At 54.4% G+C, this 14,758-nt stretch overlaps 1 protein-coding gene across 8 annotated transcripts in view; it reads right to left on the minus strand.

Annotated features, from left to right (window-relative positions):
* LOC121499604 (myosin phosphatase Rho interacting protein) overlaps positions 1-14,758 on the minus strand; it is a 147,227-nt gene that overhangs the window by 47,076 nt on the left and 85,393 nt on the right. For 4 of the 8 annotated variants that reach the window (XM_041770428.1, XM_041770425.1, XM_041770426.1 and 1 more), the window contains exons 5-8: positions 10,633-10,717; positions 4,453-4,672; positions 3,161-3,320; positions 2,807-2,959 (exon numbers count right to left, since the gene is read on the minus strand). In XM_041770428.1, the coding sequence (XP_041626362.1) occupies positions 2,807-2,959; positions 3,161-3,320; positions 4,453-4,672; positions 10,633-10,717 (618 nt within the window). Of the gene's footprint in view, positions 1-2,806; positions 3,321-4,452; positions 4,673-10,632; positions 10,718-14,758 lie in introns of all 8 variants that reach the window. The other 4 variants (XM_041770430.1, XM_041770431.1, XM_041770429.1 and 1 more) reach the window with 2 other exon arrangements.

The raw sequence follows: 14,758 nt of genomic DNA on the forward strand, positions 1-14,758 counted from the left end.
TGGAAGGGCTCAGCCTGGTCATATGAATGACACCATCCTAGAGGGGTTTGGGTAAGGTTCCAGGCCCACGCACAGACAGAGGTACCATAACTTGCAGAATGAGAGCCCCTCCAACTGATCCTTGGATCTAGAAAGCACCCCTCCGAGTCACATCCAACTCGCATGCTGCAGGCCTACCAGGGCTGCAAAGAGAAAAGTCAGATGAGGAAAGGCAAGTGACACTTAATGCAGCCTGTCTACAAAGAGAGGGTTTCTGGTGAGGTCAGCCAGGGCTTCTTTTGCAGAGTGAACGAGCAGTTTATATCCTGGCTCCCGTGATGTACTGCCAGTATGGCAGCAAATGTCTCCCTGGGCTGGATGATGGCACAGAAAGGAAGCGCCTGCACCTGTGCTCCGCCTGACCTCTCCAGGTTCCCAGCCGGGGCGGGGGGATGTGCAGGACTGTACACGGCTGGTCCTGGTGTCAGTCACCAAGAATTCAGCAAAGACCATGGCTTCCCCAGGTTGGTTCAGGAGTGACTCACCATCCAAGAAACATCTGAAAAGTTCTAGAGCAAATGTGAAGAGCAGAGCTGGTCAGCCCATAAAGGCTTACTTCAGGGCTGTTGCTTGTCAGGAAACCAACCCCCTCTATCCCCCCAGCCCAGCTCCTGGGCAGGCTGGGCTCAGCTGCCACTCTGGAGAATTGTGGCAGAAATCCTGCAGTATGGTCTAGTCAACCAGGATGCAGAAATCCAATCAAGTACAGGGTGGGCTACTTGGGACCAGAGTACAGGTCTTGCAAAGCAGCTAGCCAGCAGTCATTAGGGTAAGAAAGTGACATTACAGTGTTAGGATGCAGAGCTGGTGGGCTCCAGGGGTGCCAGTACCAGGTGAAAACCCGTCTCCATGGTGGCAAGGAGCATGCAGATAGTAAAGCCCCAGAGATGCCATCTACCCCAGGCTACTAGACAAGAACAAGTTCAAAGCCAAGCAGGTGTGTTGAATGTTAATTCTTTGGTTTGCCGCTAAATCAGGGCATGGTTGCCCTCTCAGGAACCTCCAGGACCCACAGCCTGTTCGCTGGCCAGTGTGAAACCTCCCCTGCTCTGGCCCACAGTCACTCAGATAATTACTTAATTGCTTAAAGGATAGCCTTGGCCCCATCCTGGGTCACATCATAGGAGTAGGGTCTTCCCAGTTAAAGGCCCAGTGGGGAAGTGCGTCCTGGTTCTGCTGTACCAGGCTGTTCCCACTAGGAGTCTCCCTGCTTCTGAGGTCCCAATTCTGCATCTGCATGCTGGGATGGTAACACAGGACCTCTCAGGGTTACTAACAAACAAGGAGACAGCTAAGTTACCCCTCAGGCAACAGGTCAGCTTTCCCCTCCCTCTGCCTAGGAATTAGGAACATCTGTTTTCTTTTCTTTTTAAGACCAACAACTCTGGGCATCTCCTCCTTATTCTGGAGGTGGACTCACAAGTGTACAGGTCCTTTCCACCTGGCGCTTTGGGACAGTAGGTGTGTATTAAGGAAAGGAACAGAGGAGAAAAGCACCCTCCTGGCGGCTAGCTCCTTGAGGGGGTTAGCCTGTCACCACCTTGCTGTCCTCACAGCATGCCACAGGTCAGAGCTTTACTTAGGCTTCCGCAGGGTGGAGAGGACAGTCTGAGAACTTCAGGAATTTAGGTCTGAACCTTTTTTCCAGCAAGTGAACTTCTTTGGGAACTTAATGAAAATTTTGGATTTTCTTTTCCCAGAAAAATGTACATATGGCCTCTAATCATTTAGAGGGGTTCATGGACCTCTGGCAATTCAGCCGAGGACCTGGGTGACGGCAAAGGCTCCACGTACAGACTCCGGGATAGAAGCTCCTATCAGAAGGGGGCACTCCAGCACTCTGGTCTAGGTCAGTGCCTCAGGGATAGAGCCCAGCTATTTCCCCAGCTCTCCAGGAAGCACAGGGCCAGGGGCGCAGGAGAAAGGAAGGACAGAGCCCTCTTCTCTTCAGGCCACAATGAAGTTCCATGCCTCTGTCCCAGTCCCTTCCTACGTCCCATCTATAAATACCATCTTTCCAGGAAGCTGTGGTTCTGCCCATGGCCCCCGCCTCCCATTTCACATTTCAGCCAAGCCTGGATACAGAGATACTCTGGGACGCCCAGTCACTTCATAGGTTGCCTTGGCTTCCCTGTGGGAGCACTCAAGGGAGGAATGTGTGCTGCCCACCCCACTGCCTTACATCCCCTTCACCCGTGCCTCAGACTAGAAGGACAAGGGGAACTTCCACCTGCATCTCCAGGCTCTTCCTGCCTCCAAGACCATCTCAGAGAACAGAAGGGGGCCAGGAAGGAAAAGCTCCAGCTCCACAAGGCCAGGTGGCTGAAAACATGCCCGGGGCCCTTAAGGTATTATCGCCGGGAGGCACTCACAGGAAGCAGCTGGCCCCTGGCCTCGGTCTCTGGCCCAGAGATCCTGCATTTCTGGCTACCGGGGACTCAGAGTTCCATGACCAGAGTCCAGGGTCAAAAGGCAAAGCTTCCCCACACACTCTGAACAGAAAGGGAGAACAAGTGTGCTCCCCCAAGGAAGGCTTAGGGAACATGTGTGTGCACGCATGTGTGTATGTGTGCACCTATGAGGTGAGAAGAGGAAATGTGTATGTTAAAGTGTGTATGAGAAAATGAGTATAAAAACCATATTAAAAAAAAACACAAAGGAGTATGAGCATGTGTGCACGTCTACTAGAGAATACGAGTGTACACGAGACTGTGGAAAGGCGGGGGAGTGTGTCTGTGCACATGTGGCCCTCTAATCCCCTCCTTACCTCCTCTCGTTGCCAAACAGACGGGCCACCTCTTCCCTGCCAGGGCTCCGGGCCCGAGTCCTACGCTCCAGCCGCCTTTTCTCCACCTGGAAGGCTTCTCGGTGGCTGATCCTGACGGCCTTAGGGACGTCGGCCAGGGCGGCATACTGCCTGCTGGCTTTAAAGGCAAAGGTGCGCCCCGGTCTCTCTGCTCCCCGCCCCCCAGCGCTGCCGGAGTCCATGCGGGTGGGGGGCTGGCTGGCCGAATCCAGAGAGCCAAGGGAGCTGCTGCACACCATTCGGCCGGGGGGTCGAGAACCTGGGGAAGCAAGGGGATGACCAAGCTCCTGGGAGGGCGGTCCAGGGCCACTATACCTGTTGTTGGGGGTGCTGGGGCTGGGAGGGGAGAGCGGCGGGGGCAGCTGTTGCTCCTCGGCCTTCAAGTCCTGCTTGGTCTTCTCTAGGGAGAAGTAGCCGCTCTCAACCCGGACTTTGCGGCCACAGTCCATGCGGTCGCTGCTTGTGGTGCTCTCCTCTGGAAGAGAGAAGGGGGAGGCAGGAAACATACTCAGTCTCTTGCCATCTCTGGTTTCTGGGGACTTCTGAAAGAGCCCACGTGGACCCAAACGGGGGCCAACTCTCTACCTCCCAACTCTAAAGGCACACATGGCTTGCCCCAGGGCAGCTTCACAGGACAGCAGTGAAATGTCCTTCCCACCCATGTGCCTCATCCATCTCTCTCTAACCTGGCTGTGTCTGCTACACTGTTGGGGGTCCCTGAGCTTCTAGTCTGGGGGCTTGTTTGGAAGAGCAGGTTCCCCTGCCCAGGAGAGATGTCCCACAGACAACCCCTCGTAAGCAAATACCAAGGAGGGATTCAAGGGCTAACTGGCAGTTCAGCCTGTTAGGGCATTTGGGGAGGGAAGAGTCAGGGGACTTCTGTGGGAATGAGAGGAGTGGATGCGGACTACCCTGATGTAGCTTCACCCCTAGCTGGTGCAAAATGCATTTTGGCCTGAATGAACTGGGTCATTCCCAACTGTCCTCTCATTTTCAATGAGCTAGACAAAATGCAAATGGGAGAAGCCAGCCTATGTCATGCAGAGCCCTCCAGGGCCCAGACCAGGGAGGCAGAGACTGCTGCCCTGTTTCTGCTCAGGCAATTCCAAAGTGGTAAGTGGAGAGAGCACAGCAAAGCCCCCTGAGCACTCTCTTCTCCACCTCGCCCAGGAACTGGGCAGGAGTGGACAGCAAGGGGAAGGCCTAAGCTGCACTAACCACTGCTGCTCTCAGAACACGTTGAGCTTCCAGGGTTAACTAGCCCATAAACACAGTACAGGCCACGGTGGTAGGAACCAGAGACCTGCTGGTACACAGACCTCATTCTATAGCATTCTGATTCTCACAACACCCATCTGGGGCTGACAGAAGAGGCGCTGCTTCTTCCTTTAGAGATGGGACGTCAGAGCTAGAGGGGCAAAGCCAAGAATCCCAGGCCCACCCAGGCCAGGCCCTGTCAAAGGCTGAAGGATGCAGAAGGTGAAGGAGCCTGAGGCTCAGGACTGGGTTATCAGGCATCAGCTGTATCGGGATGGAGGCCTGTTCCAGCACTGTGAGGCTGAGCACCAAGACAGGCAGGCACGAGAGCCAGCCCAGCTCCCACTTACCATCCTTGCTCTCCAGCCCAGGCTCCCTCAGGGTGCTGGCAGCAGGAGGCTGGCTCTGGCTGGGACTCTGAGCTGGATTTAGGCTGCCCCCATCGGGCTGGTCCTTGGCCCTCATTTCTTCCTGCCAAAGTGTAGACTTGGTGGTGGGGACTTTCTCAGCACTGGGAATGCTGCTGCTGCTGCTGCTGCTGGTGACAGCCATCTTGGCCGGCCCTGGTTCCTGGGGGAGAGAGTGGTGTCTGGGCTGCCACAGGAGCACACAGCCTGGGCTGGTACACAGGTCCTGGCTGCCTAGGTGCCTGGCTACGGGAGACACCAAGAGCAACTCTATGTCAGTGGCCCAGAATCTTCAGAAGGGGAGGCTCAGAGCAGAGACATCCTGGTCAAGATGAAAGCTCCATCTGGATGGCCCTGTGGCCTTTTCTCTTCTAGAGTCCCAGGCAGCATGCCCACAGTGCCTGGTCCCACCGGCCTCAGGCCAGGTTAGGCAAATACATGGAGCAAAACCTGAAGGCTTTCTGCCTGGAGCTCGGAGAGCAAACACATGCAAGTTCTCCCTTCCCACAAAACCACAGGACCAGAGCAGGGGAGCAGGCATTAAAGGTGAGAGGACAAGTGCTGGCTCAGTTTGTCATTCCTAGACTTGTAGGTAATTAGGAAACAAGTCAGGAAAGAATACACCATTGAGATGGCCCACTGGGTAAATGCAAAGCATGTGCTCACATAGCATTGTGCCAAGACCCACCCTTGGCCTCCCCAGCCTTCCCATGTTGGTCCTTGAAAGCTAAAATCAGACACCTGGGACACAATGTGAAGGAAAAGAGTCATCGAACACAACCCAAATATCCAATCTACACTTGTGCCCTCCCACACAAACTAGAGGGGAGCTGGGAGCCCAGGTCAGAGCCAGTGCTGCCCTACAGGAGAAGCATTCACGCAGGAGTCCATTTCCAGAGCATGCAGAGAATCTTAACACCTCAAACCTGGAGCCCAGATAGGGCAGGGTGGGATCCCCAGCTGCCCCACAGCACTAGCTCACACCCTGGGCCCAAACCCCCTGCTTGGCCCAGGATCCTGGGTGCCAGCTACAGAGGGCACTGTCAAGAAGATGGCTTTGGACTTTCTCAAAAGTGAGACACGTCTCAGCTGTCTTCCCAAACACAAATGCCTACCTTCCACTCCCATCCTAGTGGCCAAACCTCATTTTTAGAAACCTTAACACAATTCTGAATTGGGGTCCTTGGCAAGGATCATATATGAAACAGGTTATGTGTCCCCACATGCATGCACACAGACCCAGCACTAACCAGCAGGTTCTCTGACAGCCACTGACATGGAAGTATGTGCTGAGCTCTGGTTCATCACCACACCATCCTGTCCTCCCCAACAACACCTCACAGGGGAGGCTGCCCAGGCCGAGAGGATGTTGCACTCACGCTTGCATAGACAGTGAGGGCCAGAGTGAGCCTTCGAGCCTTTTCCACTACCAGGTACCCTCAGGAGTGGCAGGGGGTGGAGTGAGCTGCTTTGGGACTGGCATCCTAAAGGATCTACAGAGAAGCCAAAGTGCCAGGTATCCCAATGGGAGAAGACAGGCATTTTAACCAAGTCCAAAGCTTTGCTTAGCTTTGTAAGCACAGGATTAAAGACAGGAAGGCTCTTCTCACAAACCCAGGACACACCTGACTGCCTATTTGGTCAGAGCTGCCAACAGACCTGACTCCCAGGCTGGAGATTTCCTACAGCTTTGTCCACCTTGCAAGAAGTGGACTTCTTGGAATAAAATGGCAATGGTTTCTGACAGTTTCATGAGGGCTCCAACAGAACCAGGCTCTAATGACCTAAGGAGAGACGGCCCCAGGGCTACCTGTCCCCCTAGCCAGCATACTGCCCTCACTCCACGTCCCAGCGACGTTTCCCCCAAGCAAGTCACTCTAGCTCCCCCTTGCCATGGGCCCTGACAACTGGGTCTTCAGTTCAAAGGCCAGAAGCAAGAAGCTAGGCATGCTTTGGGGGGCTCAGGGCCAAACTGGGATTCCTCCCACAGAACTGGGTGGAATGACATGCTCTGGGTGGGGCCTCAGTGAATCTGTCCCCTCGGTGGAAGATGGGCTGCACCAAGGATAGGTAGAAGTTGCCAGAAAGGGCCAAAGCAGAAGAAGCAGGCAGCTTTACTTTTGAGGAAAGTGTCCTTGACTTCAGAGGTCTCAGGCCCAAGCTCTGTGTGATCTGCCTACAGCATATGCATAGCCCTCTCTGGTGCTTGGGTGACTCCAACAGTGAGGGCAATGGCTGGCAGGGATCCCCAAGAAGTAGAGGAAATTCTAGGCCTGAGATCCAAGGGGCCATGACAGGGAGCTTGGGAAACAAATGCATTTCTTGGCACCACATGGCTACAGACCTACCTTCTGGCCCCAGGCTGTCCAACCTGTGCGGGGCTATCTGCATCTGCAGATCCCTCCCCGTGCTCCCCACTTCTGGAGAACTCCTCCCAGAGGATGAGGGCCCTGAAAACGGCAGCCAAGGTCCATTGGCAGTTCTCTTTCTTCTCTTTCTCTCCTTCGGAGGCTCTGCCTTCTACCACCTCTATGCCAACCCTTATCCTAGTGAGTGGAGACAGAGGGACAGTCTGGCAGCAGGAACACAGCCACGTTGGCTCCAGGAGAGGGGGTGGGTTGGTGGGTGGGTGATACAGGGAAGCCTGATCTCTGGGTAAAGTTGTTTCTCTTTTCCAAAGTGTCTTGAGACTTGGCATAGGCCAGGTCAGGGCTATGTGGCACTGCCTCTGCTCCTTACACTGTCACTGCTGTGGTAGAGAGGGCACTGGGGTTCAAAACATAGGCCTGTGGAAGCTCAGCCACGGCCAGCAGTATCTGGAGGGAGGGGACAGGCAGGGAGAAGGGACAAAAGGTCTGGGCTTCTATGTGTCTACTGCACATGTAGTTGCCTTATTTGGAGGCAGGAGCTCAGCTCAAGCACCGCTTCCAAGGATCGCTATAGAAACGCAGAGCTACCCTAAATGCTATGTGGCCTTCCACAGGTGCCTGTGGAAGAGGAAGGAGGTAGAAGTGCCAGGTTTCCTATGTGCTAGTCCCTGCATGGTCGAGATACCTGCACTGCTCAGGGTTCTCAATGCTTCGATGCTGTAATGAGGTCTGTGTGGTTTATCTGGCTGCTCAGAAAGGGTTTTCAAAGCAGGGAGGAATGAGGACACAGGGCAGGAAGGGAGGCTCAGGCCAGCCGCCTTCTGTAGCCCTTGCATACTAGCTAAGCAGGCACACTCTCTAGAGGGGGTCTCCTAGGAAGCCTTTCTTTCCACTTCCCAGGCACAGAAACTGAGCTGGGGCTCAACAAGAAGGGATGTGACCTGGAGCGGGTGTAGCAGTAGGCACCCAAGTAGAAAACAAGATACTCCAGAAGAGGTAGCCATGCACAACACATGTGTGGGCCTGAGAAGAAGCAGTGTACGGGACCAGAAGGGACATTCTTCCTGACGCACCTCTGCTCACACTGAGAGGTCTGTTGTTTTTCAGGTCTCTGAAGAAAGGCCCAGAAGCAGGGGCCAATAGCCTGGGGGATTGGGGATATGGGAGGAACCAGCATTCCAGAGCTCCACTTAATGAACCAAGTCTCCCAACCCACAGCTGGCAAGGGAGACAGGTGGCCCCTGGCCTCATAGTCTCAGATCTGGGATTTGGGGCAAGAGGGGAAAGACCACTATCTTTCCTATCCTAGTCATACCCAGAGTGGATTATCACTCCTCTCTAGGCATCTCAGTATCAGGAGAAGTCTTTTCTCTTGGAGTGAACAGGGGCCAAATAAGAAGTACCTCCTGGAACCCACACCTCTCAGGTTGCAGAGGCTCTGGCCAGGGTCAGCCTGTTTCCTTCCTGCCTCAGGCTCTGCTGGGACCTCTGCTCCTAGCTGAGAGGCTATCTGCTCCCCCTGTAGCCTGATCCTCATGCCCCTCAGGGCCTGGCTTGGGTCTCTCTCTGATGTTCTCAGAAAACCACTCAATGAGTGTACTCTACATGGCCCCTACTCCCAACTGCTTGAGACATCTTCTTTAAGTAGGATCCCATGGACTCTTCTGCCTGAGTTCGAGGAGGACAGGGCACAGCAGAGCAATACCTCCTGACCCCCAGTGGTTTTATGGGAAACTCCCTTAGGGCACAGAAAGAGGAGGCCATATATGGGGGGGGGGGGCTAGGTTCCTACCTCTATGGGGGCCCCTAAGGCTTTAGGCTTCCATCCCCGCTCCATTTGGAACATCCAAAACACTTTCAAGCATCCAGCTGCAGAGGGGAGGCCTGCCCAGAGGTCTCCAACTCCCTCTCTGGAAAGACCTCACATCATCTCCTGAGACTGGGTCATGGGGAGATGGGCCTCACATGAACATTCACTGCCACCAGAAGCCTGTGGAATCAAATGTGATGTTCTAGGGAGCAAGGATCAGAAGGAAGAGTCCTGTCAGGCTGGCTTCTGCCAGGCTCAGAAGGGGGATGAGCAGAACAGGCAAGGCAGGGGCACCCAGGCTCTGAGAGACCCTCAGAGAAGTGGCTGATCTCCCCACCCTGTGATCATAAGGCTTCTGCTACCAACTAAAAAAGCAAAGCTCAGCCACAGCCAGCAGTATCTGGAGGGAGGGGACAAGCAGGGAGAAGGGACAAAAGGTCTGGGCTGAATGTGTCTACTGCACATGTAGTTGCCTTATTTGGAGGCAGGAGTTCGGCTCAAGCACCGCTTCCAAGGATCACTATAGAAACGCAGAGCTACCCTAAATGCTGTTATTCTGCCTGGGATTCTTCTCTCAAACCAGGCAGCTTTGAGGGATTTGTGTGTGTATCTGCTGTTCTCAAGCAGGAAGCCCCACTTTCAGCCTCCAGGAAGGTCTCTGATTGCATTTTGCTGAATTCTTGCCAGGAATATTACCTTCCAGGAGATGCTGGCCTGAGACTCCTTGGGGAGGGTGAACAGAGGGCAAACAATGACCATCAGTGGGGAGCAGGCCCAGTACCCAGGCCAGCACAGACCTCCCAGTCCTGCCTGGGCCAACCTCTACCACTCAGGGAAGCAGAGAGCAGCCAGTAAGAACTGCTGAACCCCAGAGGGTAGTCAGATTCCATCATGGGCTGGCTCCCTGCCAGACTCTGGGCCATGCAAGATGCCCAGGGGACCCCGATCCTTATCCTGCTCACTCCTGGGGTTGCTGTGAGGCTCTCTATCAGGCCAGGTAAAGCACTCAGTAACCCTTAAGTTTGGAGCAGAGAGGAGGAGCATTAACTGAGCACCCATGATGGGCTGAGTGCTTCTTTCCAAGCCCACAATAATCCTGTAACTAGATCTCAAAAGGCCCATTCTGTGAAGCAGTTTACTGAGGCTCGGAAAGGTTAATTCGCTCCACCAGGGCTCCAGGAACATGAGAAGCACAGCAGAGAGGTGCAGAGCACTCCTGGGTGCCCTGTGTCCCTGCAGATGAGAACGAGAGTGGCCTCTGGGGATGGATTAGACTGGTGGGACCTATTCAAGCTACCTCCCCTGCATCAAATGGGAGCTAGGGCAAGGACACAAAAGTCAAGGTCTTATTAGTTTTTTCCATTTATGGTCAAAGTCCAGAGCAGAAACAGGGTCCTCCCTGGGGAGCTCCTCACTCGGCCAGGACACTTGTGGACTCTCCCTGCCTGTCCCCCCTTCGGCCTGCCATCTGCAGGATCATCCCTGTCTGTAAAGTAGAGCTGAGTGGAATACTTTTCTGAACTGTGGTTCACGAGGATATACATGTGCAGCAAGCAGCCCCTCCAAGCACGCCCTTTGCTCCCTAGCAGCTGGCAGTACAGCTAAGAAAGAGATACACGCTATAATACTGCTGCTCAGCACTGGCTCGCTCCCTGGCAACATCCCAGGATGGCCCTGGAGACACGAGTAAAGTAGCCCTGTCCTGAGGAGGATACTGCCTGTTGCCTGTACTTTACCATGTAAAGTACACCCAGACAGGAGCACACAGATTATAGCCCATAGACTGCTGGGGGAAAGAAGAGAATATGCAGGACTCACGACCACCTCAGCCCCATCTGGATCCTTTCCCTCACCCCTAATTTTAGGTTGGGTCCTGAAACCTTCTAACCTCCTGGGAAGCTCTCACTTCATCCAGCTCCATTGATGGGACACCCCTTTGCCTACCTGTGGTGTGGGAGGCTCCACCTTCCGCTTCTTCTTTTGGTTCTGCTTATTGGTTCTGGGATAGACCATGAGCATCTCTAGCCACCTGAGGAGAAAAGAGAGGGAGTACTGGCTCAGACCCCAGGCCTCAGGAACTAGGAACCTTGCTGGGTGGTCTAGGCATCAAGTCCAATGTTTCTTGCTTAGGGGTGCACAACCAGTGGCCAGTCGTCTGGGCAGTGAGCAGGGCAGAACATGACCCAGATTTAAGCCTGCCACCACTGGGGGAGTGGTAGCAGTGCAATCTAGGACAAGCATAGGCTGTGTTGGGACCAGGCCTAGATGCTGATCCCACAGTGACTATTATGCAGGTAGTGAGGGCCCTGTGGCTGTCCCTGGCATGAAGAGCCTGGTGGAATGGCAGGCCTGACCACAGGCCTCAGAGTGCAGCACACATCACATAATGACCATAATGACCCTATCTCCGGGGCTTACACATGGCTTTAAAACTATCCTCCCATGGTAGATTTGGCTAGCACAGATGGGCTGCTACTGGGTGTCATTTAGGGCTATGGACACAGGAAACCAGGAGTTGTGCTACCAAAGTTCTCTGTGATGGGTCACTCCCAGGGGCTGAGTAGCTGACCACCCAGACCCATTCACTCGCCTCTGGGCCCCACCTGTACCCTGAGGGCTCTGGGGAAGGCCCACAGAGCTGCCCAGGGACCTACTCCAAGGCTGACATGTTGGAAGGTCCACTCTGGACCAGGAGCAGAGAAGGTAGCAGAGGGGTGTGGGAAGAGCTGAGCCTGAGGGCAGGAGGCCTGATACAGATCTGGCTCTGCTACCCTCTAACCATGACCCTAGGTGGCTCCCAGCCCCTCTAGGCTTCAGTCTCATCTCTGAAAGCAGGGGGTAGATTAGGCCATGACATGTCCATGGCTTGCCTCACTTGAGCTTTATCTGGGAGGGTTGGATGAAACTGGACAGGAGGAGAAGAAGACAGGAAGGGCCTGGTGGTGAAAGGTATGCTCTCTAGAGGGGAAGGTATAACAGGAGACTCCGGTCCCCTTCCTCCTAGAATGTGAGGGTCTGTGCTGGGCCTGCTGCCACCCTAGGCCTAGTGGCAGCGGCTGAGTCGCAATGTGAGGCAGAGACCGCATTGCCAGCATCCTGATAGTAGGCTGTGGCAACCACCAGCATTCAAGCCTGGGCCAGGAAGAAGGGCTCATGTCTCCAGCACTCAGAGGTGTTTCTTTAATTTGGGGTGGAGGGAGGTTGGGCATAGTCTGTGACCTTCTTGGACAGCCTCAGGAGGGTATGCCAGTTGTGTGGCTGGCAGCTGGGGAAGAAGCAGGCTTGGGTATGGGGAATCATACCATCTAGGGAGAGCCCAGCTCAGCTGAGAGCAGGTCCTTCCCTATTTGCTGAGAGAGTGAACACCTGCCTGCACCTATGAGAGAGACCTGAGGCACAGGTCCTATGGGTCACTCCTCTGTGGGCTGGCCCCCAAAGCAAGAGGAGAGGCATGACTGTATCTGCAAGGCCAGCAGATGAGTAGACTCTCTCAGGGTTTCAGTCATGCAATATGAGGAACTCACACACTCGTGAGGTTAAAAAAAGCCTGCTTTCCAACCTGCCCCAGGGGCTAACATTTCTCTGGGGCACTGCAGCAAGCAGAGACTGCAGAAGACCCCTCTTAGAGCTTTCCTTAGGAGAAGAGAGACTGTCTGACAAAGTCACCTCGTCCTCCAGAGCCCCAGGAGCACAGCAGTGTGACAGGCAGGTGCACAATGGCCCAGTTGCTATTTACTGGCAAGGCGAACAAGTAGGCAAATCGGGGAGCCTGCAGGACAGGGCCTCGAGGGAAATGTGCTGCTATAGCGCTGCTGACTGAACATAGCTCGGCAAGCTCCTGGGCCAACCTGAAGAAGGCTACAGACTTGGGGGCTGAGCACAGGCAGGGGCAGGCTGGGGCTGGCCTGGAACAGATGATGGAATGTGTCCCCTGCACTCAGAGTTCTCATGGAAGTCCAGCAGAAAGTGTGCAACGTCATTCAGATGTGCTACCATGTAAAGTACACCCAGGGAAGAGAGGTGAGGGGTGAAGGTGGACACAGGATCAGCGGTGGAAGTGAGTGCAGGACAGGCCTCGAGGGAAATCTGCTGCTGTAGCGCTGCTGATTGAACAGAGTTTGGCAAGCTCTGACTGGGACATGGTACAGTGGGTTCCCAACTCTGACAGCAAGAGCAGGATGAGATGGCGGGGAGCAGAATTGAGAGTCCGGGGCACAGGGAAAGGAGAAAGCTTGGGCCCAGCCAAGCTGGAAAGCCCCCCAGCCCAACTCCTGCTTACACTCTACCTCCTCTAAAAGAGCTGCACTAAGCTGTGCCCCACACATCCTGAAGGCCCCTCCCTGGCACGAGAGCTGGGAAAGAGGACTGCAACTCTCTCCATCCAGCTCTGGGAGAGATGTTTCCACGCTGCTTTCATCAGAGATCCTTGGGAAAGGCTGGATGGACTGTTCCCAACTATTCCTGCTCTAAGTCAGCCCAGATAAAGTCTGCACCTCATGAGGGAGCTGGGTGCTCAAACCCATCTTAGGGTCTAAATGCTCATAGATGAGATTTCCTAGCAAAGGAGTTATGCCAGGTGGTGAGGATGCTAAAGGAGGGGTCCATGCACAAAGGAGAAAGGCAGAGGAGACACAGGCAGAAGTCTATATCCAGGGCACACTGCCCAGCTGACTCCCTAAAGGAGGCCAAGTGGACTAGCAAGTGGCAAAGACAAGGAAGCTGCTGTTGGGGGCCACTGGAGGCACTGTGGGGGCCCAGAGACAGGCTGCCATGGTGTGAACCCTGCCTGCTGGGCAGAGATGAGCTAGGCCCAGACCAGGATGAGGACAAGGGGAAGCAATGAGTGATTCATCCTGGCTCTGAGTATGCCACTGAGCCACTGTACAAACTTCCTGCCCTCAGGAAGTGGCCCAGAGAAACACATTTGGTATCCTGGTCCATCACTGACCTTGTCTACTCAAGCTGCATGGGAAGGGCAGTCAAGAGGTCCCCTGGGCTGTGGCAAGTGCCTGATAGTAGGATTTAGGCCACATGCCAGAGGCACTGTCAGACACCAGTCTCCTCATGCCATATGGCATATCACTACATCACTGACCTGGTGATCCCCCAGCTCACACATGCCTCAGCCTATCCTGGGGACCTTGGGACAGCCCTTCCCATCCCACGTGCTAGTCAGAATCCCAGCTAGATGGGACCTAGCTCCCAAGGGGAGGGCTAACTCTCCCCCAAAGAATCCTGCTGGGCAGTGGAACCTCGGTCCAGGGGTTTCTGCCAGACAGGGCTGCAGCAGTAAGTATGAGCCAGGAAGTGCAAGTTCTGTGCTGTCACTCATGCCTTGAGGGTCCCCTTGGTCAGGGTCTTCAAATTTCCAGAGCTCAGTCTCCTAACAGTAGAATGAGGGCTCTGTAAAAGCCCTCTACACTTTTTGTTTTTTGTAATCTCTACATCTAAAGTGGGGCTTGGACCCACATCCCTGAAATCAAGAGTCATATGCTTCTCTGACTGAGTCACCTAGGTTCCCTGAACCCTCTATACTTGTAAACCATATGGTTCTAGAATAAAGACCAGGGAGAGGCTGAGGCTAAGTGGTCCTTCTGTTTGCCCCTGGGAGTTAGAGACGCAAACTTGCCTCTCTCTAAGGGAGAAAGACTCAGGGAGCTGGCACCCTCAGTAGAGGGTCACCTGGTCTCTCTGCAGTGCAGCTCTGGCCCTCAGCCCCACCCCCCGTAACAGTGTGGATCTGAACTTTTGAACTCAGCAAAGACTGGGGACCTTCTGACCATTGTTCTTTCTCACTTCCTCATACAGCAGCCTTGGCCTGAGATCCTGAAGCTCAGCCAGTGCTCAGTTTTTTTACTTGTTGAAACCAAAAGGTTTCGCATTATAGTTCCCTTTTCTCTGAACTACAATCATCAGCCTAGTACCCCTAACCACCACCACCCCACCCCACCACCACCCCTGCTGATTCACTTTCTCTCAAAGTTTTCTCAGCCTTAAAGGACCAATGAGATTCTCCAAGATCCAGTGCCCAAGCTCCTGGCCAGGCTTGCTGAGCCTGCTCATTACCTAT

This window comes from Vulpes lagopus, chromosome 10, assembly GCF_018345385.1.
Source record: "Vulpes lagopus strain Blue_001 chromosome 10, ASM1834538v1, whole genome shotgun sequence".
NCBI lineage: Eukaryota > Metazoa > Chordata > Mammalia > Carnivora > Canidae > Vulpes > Vulpes lagopus.